At 39.1% G+C, this 13335-nt stretch overlaps 1 protein-coding gene across 5 annotated transcripts in view; it reads right to left on the bottom strand.

Annotated features, from left to right (window-relative positions):
- The window catches only part of spegb (striated muscle enriched protein kinase b), a 39547-nt gene that overhangs the window by 18968 nt on the left and 7244 nt on the right, over nt 1–13335 (bottom strand). For 3 of the 5 annotated variants that reach the window (XM_019353356.2, XM_019353357.2, XM_025903907.1), the window contains exons 2-15: nt 8941–9027; nt 8389–8455; nt 6668–8211; nt 6366–6509; nt 6082–6264; nt 4770–4936; nt 4429–4517; nt 3470–3645; nt 2954–3214; nt 2689–2847; nt 1906–2095; nt 1569–1798; nt 895–1014; nt 561–665 (exon numbers count right to left, since the gene is read on the bottom strand). In XM_019353356.2, the coding sequence (XP_019208901.1) occupies nt 561–665; nt 895–1014; nt 1569–1798; nt 1906–2095; nt 2689–2847; nt 2954–3214; nt 3470–3645; nt 4429–4517; nt 4770–4936; nt 6082–6264; nt 6366–6509; nt 6668–8211; nt 8389–8455; nt 8941–9027 (3522 nt within the window). The remainder of the gene's footprint in view (nt 1–560; nt 666–894; nt 1015–1568; nt 1799–1905; nt 2096–2688; nt 2848–2953; nt 3215–3469; nt 3646–4428; nt 4518–4769; nt 4937–6081; nt 6265–6365; nt 6510–6667; nt 8212–8388; nt 8456–8940; nt 9028–13335) is intronic. The other 2 variants (XM_019353358.2, XM_025903908.1) reach the window with 1 other exon arrangement.

Here is a 13335-nt window from a genome sequence, read left to right as displayed (position 1 = left end):
AGTACCGGCACCAAAAAAAAAAAAAAAAAAAGATTTATTCATAACACAAGGGAAAAGACCGAGGGAAACCGAGTTAATGATAAAAACGCTAAAAACCGATAAAAACCCCGAAAACCATAAATTTCACACCCGACCCTCAACTCTCGCGGCCTGGTATCAAATGACTCATGGACCGGAACCGGTCCGTGGCCCGGGGGTTGGGGGCTGCTGTTTTAGACAACCCGGTGTTTTTTTGGAACCAGAACTGTTGCCCTCTGCTGGACATTAGAAAGAATGCACTGGCTTCACTTTTTAGACCTAGAAGCATGGTCCGTCTTTTACATTCAGTCTATGATCAAATGGCTCTCAGCTCAGATCTGTTCCGTGTTGAAAACGATAGATTACAATCTGTCAGACCTTTATGGAAAGATGAGATAGACACAAAGATATTAAAATACATGCCTGAAAGGGACCTAAGAAAATGTTCTGCATTAAATGTGTAAAACAATAAATACCTTAAGAATTAGGGATATATTGTTTTGTCTCTTCAATATAGCATATGTGACAATGCTTTTGCTTACCAATGGAAGGGTCCAGCCTCCTTGGTTTCTTCCAGCTCAAGGTGATGGTTTTGCCAGTAATGGATTCTATGACTGGAGTCCCATCGGGTGGGTCAGGGAGGATGTCTGAAAATGACAACAGTGGATTTAGGCAGCTGTATTTTTCTCTGGTGTGGTGCGGCATGAGGCAGGGTGAATAACAGCATCAATCTATAAGGTGTAACTGAGTACGGCTGAGTAATCAGAACATGTTTCTTTCTCACGAGTGTTCAATTCAGTTCAATTTTATTCATATAGCATCAAATCAGAACGAAAGGTTTCCTTGAAGCACTTAAGGAAGAAGACAAAAAATTACCTGTAACGTAGAGATGAGCATAGCAGGTGGCCTTCCCAACTTTGTTAGAGATGACACTCTTGTAGACACCACCATGGGCATGGCACACAGAGCGGATGACCAGGCTGTGAACATCACGAACTGCAACAGGAGAAAGCAGCTTGGCTTACTCGGTTTTACACGACACAGACAAAGAAGACTGAGGCAGTGGGCATTCATTCAAGTGTGTAAGTGCTCAGTGCAGCAGCTATAGAATAACGACACTCTCTGAGTTTAATTAAACCCTGATCTCACAATGAAATTCTGTGTGCTTTTGCTCCACACAAACAGAAAGAGGACAGCGCCCTTGTTTTTGAAAATTGCTATTTGTAGATTAAAGTAGTTGAATTGGTTTGCTGCTGAAGCACAGGAGTAGCGACGATCCTGCTGATGAAGAAGCAAACAGGCCAAAAAGGGAATAATAAAAACGCTTTGGTTCAGATTATTACCGCTCGACCAGTAATAAACAAAAACTGTCTGGTTATTATACCTGCTTAATACAAGCAGTTATTTTTTAAATGAGGTAATAAAAAAATTAAAATATGCATTTTGTTTGAGTTTGCAGAAAAGAAAATCATACATAAATGAATTTGAAATAAATTACAAAGGATGGAAATAAACATCAGATGAATATAAATCCATTCTGCAAAACTTACACTGTGTCATCTTTCTGTCCTCTGTGCTTTCAATCCTCTTTCCATTGTGGAACCAGGCGATAGTTGGATATGGCAAACCAGCCACTTTGCATTTGAGCACAGCCTCCTTTCCCTCAATCACATCCAGGTCATAAAGAGGTTTGATGAAGTCAGGCATGGTGAAACGCTCCACCTCATTCTCTGGGACCTCTGGCTCTTCAGGTATGGAGGGCATTTTCTCCAATTTAGCCCTGAAGTGATGAGAAGAAGAATTAGATAGGTAACAATAAACATCACTGGAAGCTCAAGCAGAATTTCAAAAAGCACACATGATACAGAGAAAATCTAACACTCTTACATCTGTGAGGAGATGGCTGGACGCGGTTCCTGTATGTACAGTTCAGCAGAGCTCTCTGCTTCGCCGTGACTGTTACGGGCTCTGACAGTGTAGAAACCCTCATCATCGCTGGTCACGTGAGAAATAACGAGAGAATGGCGGCCACCCTCCTGAAGAATACGAATGTCCTCACTTTCTGTAAGTAGATGATCTAAAGGGAAAAACGAAAACATATTTATATGGAATTTATATTGGAGGAGCATAGCTTGTAAATACGGGAAAAAGAAGGAATAGATGTAAGCTAGAAGTTTACCCAGTAAAACTTTAAAGATAAGTGACTGGTCAGAGATAATCAAAAACACCAAATGATAAAGAATGCAATAGTCAGTAAGAGACTTTGTGTTTATAATTAATTATATGTTCCAAAATAAAAGCCAAGTTTCACTTTTTGCTTCCTATTAAGCGACAATTTAATTAAAGCTTGACAGTCAATTTTATATCTGATTTACCATCAGATTAAAAAAAGGCTAAAATCGTCAGTTGGCAGTGAAATTCAGTGATACAAAGAAAAAAGAGAACACTCCAACAATCACATGACCCCTGTGAGCAAGCACTTTGGTGACAGTGGGAAGGAAAAACTCCCTTTTAACAGGAAGAAACCTCCGGCAGAACCAGGCTAAGGGAGGGGCGGGGCCATCGGCAGTTAGGGTGAAATGAAGTCAGGGGTTATTGCACTGCCCACAGAAGGAGTGTGTGTATAAGTGACAGCGTCATCAACCTAGAGGAGTATAAGTATGTTCCTACCAAAGTGGCTCCAGGTGACTTTAGGAGGCGGCATCCCACTGACTTTGCAGTCAAATCGAGCGTTGCGGCCCTCAATTACTTCCAAAACATCCAAATTGCGAGTAAAGAGAGGTTCAAGGGAGGGGATGACTTTGAGTTTGCCACATGAGGTCACTTCCTCTAAAAAATAAAAAAAATATCTCTTAAGTAGAAAAAAAGTTGGAAGTGATAAATATACTTCTTCAAGTTTTGCATCATACATGTGGGATATATTCTTGACACTTACCTTTAGCTGTGCTGAGTTTGCACATGTATGTTCCGCTGTCATCTTCATGTACAGAGTTAAGCAGCAGGCGGCACTTTCTTCCATCAAAGTGCATTTTACAGTTGAGCAATGCCGGCTGGATCAGTTTCCCATCTGCAAGCCAGTCCACATCTGTGTCCTTTGGTCCAATGACGTGACACTCAAACAAAACAGTCTCTCCAGCCTTGGCTGTGATGTCCCTGACTGCCCGGATAACTGCGAGACCTGGCTCCACTGGTGGTGCTGGATATAAATAAAGTACATTTTCTGAAGAGTGCTGTTAAGTGATACAAGAACGGTAGTGTTGTGAAGTAGTTCCAGCCTTCTGTGTATGTTTTCATTCATGTGGAACTATGGTAAAGGAATTGGAGGCATTTCATTACAATGTAGAACAAAATTATTTCCCCAAAACTGACACAGACATAATTAATCACCGAACAAGCGCGAAATGTCGATTTATGCATTCTTAAAAGAAACAGCAAGCAGAAAAATGCATACCTTTCACCTCCAGTTTTGCTTCACACTGCTTCGTCCCATACTCATTAATAATCCTACAAGTGTAAATTCCAGAGTCCGACTTCACTGCCGACTTGATTGTCATTTCAAAGGCGCCATCCTTCGTCTCACGTACAATGTGATGTGGGCCTGTTTTTACCGTCACTCTGTCCCTCAGCCTACAAGAGCACAAGGGACCAATTGTTTCTATATTTTTCAACAAGAGGTAAATTACTCATACACTGTATTTCATTTTTTCAATAAAGGATGGTCAAGCACACGCTTTGTCCCACCACATTAGGGGGTGGAATACATTGTCTTTTCTGCTATTGTCTCTTTAGAATCATGACTAACTCTTATGACAAAACCTGCATGAATGACTCAGCCATTTATTGTCAACTACATTGAAAAATAAGACTGGCATTATTAGCCTTAATGTTAAATTTAGCATTAAAAGAACCCCACAAAAAGACCAAAAGCAGTATGTATGCTTTTCTATTAAAACACATTTACAGAGAGTGCTATTTTCAATTAAATCATATATTTGGATACCACATTTTAGCTCTAAAATTTATTTGTACATTTATTTCCTTTTTTGTGCTTTACTTTGATATAACCTTTGCATTTGCAGCTGTATGAGACTAACTTAAAACCAACTACAGTGACTACTCTTATGAAGAAAAGTATCACCAAGTTAAAGGTGCAACAGGAAAAGGAAATGATCTCGTCTCTACATCTTAAGATCACTTCACTGATTAAGGGTTTGCAAAAGCAATACATGCAATAAAAAATCAATTTAAAAGTTTTGACTTTAAAAACTTTAAGTTTCCACCTCCTTTAATGAATTGAAGGACCATGCTCAAAAACAAACTATGCATTCATGTTTCCTCATGGTTTGTTCTGTCCATATCTTATGGAAGCAATGAGTTTAAGTAGACTGATGAAGTGAGGGGGGGACCTACCAATACAGCATAGGTTTGGGTTGTCCACTTATTCGGACAGACATGGTGACTTCCTGTCCCTCAATGACAGCTTGATCATTCATTGTTACCTGTTTAAAATTTAATGCAAGTTAGACGCTTATGGATGCATTTCACCTGTAAGTTTTATGAGAGATGTGTTGATGGAGTGACCACACAGCAGATAATACATTTATTAAGGGAAAATTAATATTGAAAGAATGCTTAGTATGGAACATATTTCCATGCAGTATTGTTGCCACTGTTCAATTAACATACTATGGTCACACTAAAGGGCAAAGTTCATTAAGTAAATTTATCCAATAAACCCTACACAGTCTCACCAAGAATGCAGGGGGATTCCTAAAACGTGTGTCAATAGTCCGCCTTGGCTCTGGCCCTCCAAAGTCCATGACTTCTTCCAGGGGGCTGAGATACTCTTCATCAGATGTAATAGGGCTGCTGATATCCATAGGAACACCCAAGTTTCCCTTTGGTTCCTGCACAGAATCTGCAAAACCAAAAATGGTATTATTATACTCATTGTTGTATCTTGATACCTTTTTTAACAATCAAGTCCCATTTATACATTTTATTTTGCCTTTGATTTTTTTTTTTTACTGGGAGCAAAACTGAATGAGTACATGGGGATTTAAAAGAGTTCACATGTGGAATAAAACATCCTCCTGTTTAAAACACATTTAGAATCTAAGATGCCAAATGTGAAATCTAAACAATGGTGGATTCACAGTGAGTGGAGCCACTGAGCCTCATTGGGCAATTTATAGGTTCAGTTTTGCCTCTGAGTTTCCATGGTAACTATAAGTGAGGTTATTCAGCTGGAATATATGGCGCACACATTTTGCTGAGAGAGATAATGACAAGGGAGCCAGGAGAGAAACACAATACCAACGTGGGAAGCGACTACGAGATGATTTTTAAGAAGACAAAAATGGCCTCTGAAAATGAATACTGTAAACTGGAAATTACTGCTTAGCACATTTGCCATTTTTTGATTAGGCTGCATATTATATTAATGTAGGGGGAGTGATAAGTGTCCTGTTCAATTTCTGAGAGACTACAATAAAAGTTTAATATAATAACTGACGTGGCCTTTCTGTGTGGAGTTTGTATAATCATCCAATAGCTGTGGTGGTTTTCTCCAGATATTCTGGCTTCCTGTTGCAGTTCAAAGAAACGCATGTTAGTTTAATTAGGTGATTCTGAATAGGCTTTAAATGTGGATGAAAGAATGAATAGTTGTGTCTGTCTTAGCACTGTGATGCGCTGGCAACCTGTCCAGAGTGTACCCCGCTACTTGCCCATTGTCCACCTAGAAAGGCTGCATGCCTTGTTGGGTAAGAGATTATGGATGTATGTATAGATATGGATGTTCCTTATCACAAGACCTTGCATTGTTGTCCTTTTTACTCTCCAAGTAATGAATACACTGCCTTTACATAATATTTAGGGCCCCAGTCACACTAGTCTAGAGACTGGTTGGTGTCCCGATGATAACCACACGTTGCCAGTGAAAAATGTGTATTCCCTGACCAGCATGTGACTGGTTGCTGGAGGATAGTGGCAGTCACTGTGAAATCAGCTGCTAAAGCCTCAGTCAGACAGGCCTGTGCGATGGTTTTGGACTCAACTTACCTGCTTTAACTATAAGAGAGGCACTGCTTGAAGCTCTTCCCATCTGATTAACAGCAGTTACACAGTATCTTCCCCCGTCACTTATTTTAGCTGATTTGATGAGAAGACTATGTCGTTCACCCTCCACTTTGACTGCATAATTTGCAATTCCAGTGATCTCAGTGTTGTCTTTAGTCCAGGTAACTTAAACAGAGAAGAAAACAAAATAAATCCACTTCTCCATCAAGTGATTCAAAGTTACCTTTAAAGGTTTTGCTGTTGAAACAAAAACTACAACAAGTTACCTTCAGGACTAGGGGTTCCAGCAATTATAGTTCTTAGCAGTACATCTTCACCAGCAGATGCTACAGTATCCTGGAGGGGAAACTCAAACACAGGAGCCTCCATGGGGTCTTCTCCGGCAGACACATATGAATCATCTGAAGAATCTGCACATTTTAACAAAAGACAAACCTAAAATGATTTTTGTTCCTTTGCTCAAATTACAAAAAAAAGACACTAGACGACAGAGAAAGTCACTTTATTAAAAATGAAAAGCAAACATTACCACAAAAAAAGCTTGCAAGAGAAAGAGAACAAATCTAACCTAACTCTGGAGACAATGGTCGTGTACGACGGTTCTTTCCTCTGGACTTTTGCTGGTGTCCCTCTTTGGCACCAGGACGCTTCTGTTTAGGCTCACTTGTGCTTACAGGAACATCCTCTTCCATTTTTTCATCTTCAACAATAATTGTAGGTACCTTAATCTTAGAGATTGGTTTAGAAAGTTCCACTTCCATTTTCTCCTCTGTTGGAGAGCTTGGTGATATTCTTGGGGGTTTTAAAGGAGCAAGATCTTGCACAATGATGGGCTTTTTTTGTACCAGAGGACTCTCGGGTCTGTTTTCAATTTTTCTTACTGCGACTTCTATTGGTGTCTTTCTCCCCGAAGTCTCATCCTTTGGCGATGTTTGTACAGGAGACTCTTGGATGTGTGGGGATTCTTGCATTCGAGATACCCTTTGTACAAGAGGACTCGGTGGCCTTCGTTCAACTTTGCGCAGTGTCATCTCTGTAACATTTCTGCTTGGTGAATCTTCCCTGTGTTGATTATATATTGCTGGTGATGATGATCGCTGAATAATTTCTGTAACTGGACTGACTCTATTGAATTCTCTCACCGATCGTTGTCCTGGTAAGTCAGATAACTGCATTGACTCTGGGGTGCCTGCAACTTCTCCAACTCTACTAACTGGTACAGCTGTTAAACCAGTGTTTGCTGTCTTTTGAGGTTGAGATTTCTGCTCTTGCTGTGTTTGCTGCTGTTGCTGCATTGGTTGCTTACTTAGTTCCCTTTCTCTCTGTTCTTTTGCCCACTGGACTCGTTCCCTTTCTTGGAGTTTTTGCAGGACCTGAGGAGGAATAGGTTCAATTTTCCTAAAAGGCTGGCGCTGCTTGACCTTCAGGGTTAGCTGTTCAGTTGAAAAGGATTTCTTCAGATGAGGTTTACCAACAAGCTTTTTAATGCGTTGGAGCTCCTCAGTGAACTTGTTTTCAATGTCCTGAACTTTTTGAGAGTAGCGAGGTTTCTCTTCCAGCGAAGCAGCTCTCTGTTTAAACATAGACCTTCGTTCAGCAGCATCTTCTTTTAGAGCTTCTCTAAGATCTTCCCTTGAACTTTCTCTAGAGATACCCAACCGGCTTCCTCCATCATCTGAATCTACAGATCCGGCCCGATTGAATCCTGCCCAGGATCTTCCCGAAATGGAACCTTCTGGAATATCAAGACTCCGTCTCCGCTCCTCTAAGTCACGGACCTTCTCAAAAACCTTTGAACTAGCCCTTGTAAGCTTTGGGGAGGGTCTAAGAGTAAATTCTTTCTTGGAATATTCACTCAGTGGAGTCTGTGGTCGGGAATCTTGGGTGTTACTTTGGGACACAGATTTTGGCTGCTTAACCTTTTCTTCAAACTCCCCAGGCACTGTGTCTTGGTACTCAGTTGGCACAATGATTTTCTTCCGCAAGCTAAGAGGAGTAGTTGAACCAGAGCGACTTGGCATTGGAGAGGTGGAGGTGCGTTTGACCAGTCTTGGAGATGGGGGTGGGAGAACTTGTGTGGGAGATTCTCTTGAAAAATCCTCAGACTGGCTCCTGAAATAGAGGATGTGAGGAAAAACCTGTTGAAATCAGGAAGCTGTTGCTAATTTACAACCTTACTCATTACTGTGTTTTAGCACTGAATTCAAGCCCAGTAGTATAGTTAACAGTTAAAGTTCTTTTTATTGGATTTGTTGGGGTTACCATCAATGCTGTATGTTTTTTACTTGCCTGTTAGAGTGATCTTCATTTCCATGTGTTTTACTGACATCCTCAGCACATTTTTCCATCACTGTGTCTCGTGTGAAAGAAGAGATGCATTAACACATTTGTATGGTAAAAATTCTAGGTCAGGTATTCATGTTCAAATCTCCACTAAATAATATTTCTATGTAAACACTGGATGAAATGACTCGCTGTATCACTGCAGGCTCTACTATCTGTATGGAACACTGCCGGTAACCACTGTGGAGAACTGAGGTTCTATTTCCCTGATTAGACATACAAGGAGAGCAAAAGAGTGAAGGACAGAAAGATGCTGGCCAATACCTCCAACACAAAAGTAAAAAAAAAAAAAAAGATAATATATGTTTGTTTCTGTGTCAGAAGTAACCAGAAAGAAAGCTAGAGTATGTTTATTTCTCATTAGGTTTGTATGATTGCTTTCAGTTCCATTTTCTTTCTTATTGTTGGCGCTACAATCTTACAACCTCATAGCAGGTCTCAGTACCATCCTGTAAGCGCTGATGCAAATTAATGATTGAAATCAGAAACAGTTTATACCTGCAGGCACAGCCTGGTCCTCAACGCCCCCGCTATCTTCTTTGGTCTCATATTGGTCTCCACCTTCATCTTCTGTTGTTTCAGAATCTGAAATAAATGAAACAGAATAAATGGAAAAAATGGAAAATTACTTGTGATGTAATAACATTTCAACTAGACCAGTTTGTGAAGAACATTATTTGGTGAGAAAATAAAAGTACATTTGAAAGCGTACTTGTAAAAAAGCAGAAAATAAAAGTCAAGGACAATCTAAAACTATTTACTAAATGAAGCATGGCACCGTCTGTGATTTTGTTTGGCAACAATGGAAAACTGTCTTTCTGCAGTAGCAACAAAAGATGTAGCAGACAGAGGACAGGATATCGTCACTATTACCTTATCATGTTCAGCTGATTTTATGGAGATGCTTGGTGAAAGAAACTGAAGTGATTTTCCTGACCTGGAATAACCCTTTTAGGGGTGAAGTGGGGGGCTAACAATCAGAATCAGAATACTTTATTCATATCAAAGGAAATTATGTAATGCCACTGAAATTTTTGGTGGCACTTAACTGAATTTCATAATATATGTAGTTGTTCTACTTGATGAGTTGACACCCCCAGGGTCTCATTAGCACAGCTAAGCTGAATATACTAAATTTGTTACAGCTGAATTGTTGCTGAGTCTTGTCACCCATAATTACTTCAACGACATCAGCAAACTTATTTCAAGGAAGGGAATACAAGAAGAAAATAACTACAAGTGTGTTCATATTTTCAGTAGAAATGTATCCTCTTTAAACGTAAAAAACTGTTCCAGCTGTACTATCTGATAAATATGACTGTTCTTCACAGGCTGAGAGAAAATTCAGTCATTGGTAGGACTCAAAATAGAAAGCAGTATTGAGTCACTGGCATCCCAGCAGCTCTCATGAGGTGTTTGCTTCACAGTAGGTGGAACCACTTATAAAAAAAAATTAAATAAATAAATAACAGAAGCTATCTGTTGTTCTGTTGCAGTAAAAGAACACAATAGGGTGACGCTGGCCACAATGGAAATGGTGGAAAAATGTTTTAAAAAACAGGCTTGTTTGAAATCAGCAGAGAGAAAAAAGTCAGCTATAAACTACACAGAAAAGCTTAGAGCCCTACTCAAAGCTATTGAATCTATATTTAGCTACACTGCACATTCATGCAATATTAATATCACATAACATAATTTTACATTTCAAAGTAAAACTCTTTCACACAGACACAACATTGTACAGAATATTATTACATAGTATAACATCATATTTCACAGTGTAACACATTATTTTTCCAAAGCAGTCATTAGAATCAGCTGATTTTGTCCAAGACTAAATTACTGAAAATTTACACAAACATACATTAAATAATTGAAAATGTATTGCTAGTCTGTGCCATTTACATCAACACATTTTCTCATGTGATGCCTGTTTTGGCTTGAATAAATAAATAAATAAAACTATATGGCTTGTTAGGTCTAGGGAAACATAATACTAGGATGCAAATATGGACTTCCTTTTTTGTGAAATACATGTTCCTGTATCCTTTGGAGAAGCTCTACTAACAATGTAAGTATTAAACTTTTTTCCTGTATTAATTTTAATATAAATTCCTGTGCATAGAACAATTCATCAACTATGACTTTAGTCCTTTGTAGACATTCCAGGTTTGAGGAGCTCAGGTAACATTAATTTATTTGTACTCTGTCATTATATTAAGCAATGCTATCCTTCTCTTTGACACTTTAATCGCTCACCTCAAAGTTGAGAAATATAACTTCAGGACCTGTCCTCTTTGATATATTGCAAGGTAACTATCATTCTTCACAACACTAAAATATGCCATCCCTCTATCCACCCATCCTCTTCCACTTATCCATAAAATATACCCCAAAATGACAAAACACAGAAATGATATTTAGCCCATTTCTGGTATCAGTGTATGTGTTGTACCATTATCATTCAGTCTTAATCTTGAGGCAGTTCAATGAGGTCTCAGATTCACTTTTTTGTGCTTCTTCTTCTTCATCCCAAGTTAATTAACTTCTTTTCAATTCGCCTCATTCATTTGATAAGTGCCACCATGAAGAGTCATTATGCAGTGACTCCAGTAAGTCACTTATGTTTTAATTAAATATAACTGAATGAATGTGAATTCTAATTGTGATATTTTTATCACGAAAATATACTCCAGTATCATTTTTTTTCCATTCCTTATAAAACTAGCTTGTAGTATGAAATTAGTATGTAATAGTATCTTGTTTGAAGTCAAGGTGGAGCGGTGGTGTCTTTCTATATTGGCTCTGCGGTGGACTAGCAACCTCTCCAGGGTATCATGTGCCTCTTACTCAGTATCTACTGTGAACCTAAGTTCAGCACTCAAGGAAATAGTCAGTTTGTATAGGGCTAAAAATTCATCTGTCCTCATGTGTTTCATTGATGCCTCTAAGGCTTTTGATCGAGTGAACCACAGAAAACTTTTTGATAAATTGAAGAGATGGGGAGTTCCTCAATACATCGTGAGGATTCTCTCTTACTGGTACGCTCATCAGAGCATGCAGGTTAAATGGGGAAGCAGTATTTCTGCCCCCTTTGGTGTCAGCAATGGTGTCAGACAGGGTGGGATTTTGTCTCCAATTTTATTTAATCTATATGTTGATGATTTGTCCATACAGCTGAGAGCCTGTAACACTGGGTGTATATTAGGTAAAACACTGATAAATCATCTTATGTATGCAGATGACCTGGTTGTTTTTAGTCCAAGCAGTGCTGGGTTACAGGATCTTCTTAATGTCTGTACTGAATATGGTGTGCAATATGACATAGAGTACAATGCTGCTAAAAGTGCTGTTTTGATATGTAGAACCAAGCAGGATAAACAGCTAAATTTCCCTTTGTTTAAACTGGCCCAAAAAACTCTTGAAGTTCATAAAAAGGTGAAATACCTCGGTCACTTTATTACTGAGCAAATGAATGATGATGATGACATATACAGACAACGATGTAAGCTCTATGTGCAGGCAAATACTATTGCACGCAAATTCAGCTTTTGTTCACTTCCAGTTAAAGTGGCTTTGTTTAAAGCGTATTGCACACCGCTATATACTGCCCCCTTGTGGTCATCCTACAAACAATGTAGCATGCAGAAGCTGCATGTTGCATATAATGATGCGATGAGAATCCTTTGCAGGATACCTAGAAGTGGTAGTGCCAGTCAGATGTTTGTAGCTGTGGGTGTTTGGACTTTTAAAGCACTTTTAAGAAAGTTAATGTACAATTTTAGAGAACGACTGGATGGTTCGAGTAACAGTATAATTTTAGCACTTACAGATCCGACAGTGAGTGGTTCCCGTTACTCATCCAGTCTGAGAAAGCACTGGTTAAAGTGTTTATGTATTTATTGATTTATTTTAAGCAATTGTGTTTTATGTATATTATGGTTTTATATTTTTACAAATGCTTTATATACTTATTTATCTACATATATATATATATATATTTAATGGTTTATACCTTGTGTTGGGGGGGGGTGTTGTGTGTGTGTTTCTGTCTTGTTTTTATGGACATGAAGTCTGCCAATAAAGATTGAATTGAATTGAATTGAAATTGAATTAGATAATAGATAAATGGAAAAGCAAAGGAAGTCCCTGACTGGTTGCACATGAGAAGTAGACAATATTAAATCCCTGCTGTCAGTGATTTTATAACTCTTTTAGTAAATGACAGTTAATAACACTGTGACTGACTGCATGGGGTATTATCAATCATGCTATAGTCTCAGAACAGTACAGTACATGAGCCTGTCACTCAGAAAAAAAAACATTGCTTAACTTACAGTTTCCAAAATCCAATTTAATAATTGTCAAGCATATTTTTAGTGTCATTGTGAAATCTGTCAGAGGAGGTAGAATATAAATGATTGTCTGGGCAGGGGTGTCACCAAGGGGGGCCAGGGGGGCCAGCAGCCACCCCCAAAAAACTGCTGGCCCTCCCGCTGCCCCTTTTTCGGCAAGACCCTATGTTGGTAATAGTTTGAATAAAAGTGTGCACAAGAGAGAGGAAGACACCCTGCAATGAGTTGAAACATAAACTTGTTATTTCTTCCTGCATATACGATGTTTGTCATTCGTATTGTGTCACTTCGTATGTCCCTCATCATTTGACATTGTCACCCCCTCCCCTCTGCTGCACCCCTACACTGTTCTGTTTTTGGTGTGCCACCCCAATATTTTTAGTGGCAACCAAATGGCCACCCCGGCATCTGGGTTACAGTTGCTACCGGTTTGCTGGTGCACAAATAGACATAAAAGCGCACGCCAAATAACACCAAAGAGCCCTTAAGTATAACAAGTAGTTCTGGAAGTTTCCTCTCAACATCGCAGTACTGCATG

Source organism: Oreochromis niloticus, linkage group LG16, assembly GCF_001858045.2.
Source record: "Oreochromis niloticus isolate F11D_XX linkage group LG16, O_niloticus_UMD_NMBU, whole genome shotgun sequence".
Classification (NCBI taxonomy): Eukaryota; Metazoa; Chordata; class Actinopteri; order Cichliformes; family Cichlidae; genus Oreochromis; species Oreochromis niloticus.
The sequence above is the reverse complement of the archived record's forward strand: the minus strand, read 5'-3'. Positions and strand labels throughout refer to the sequence as shown.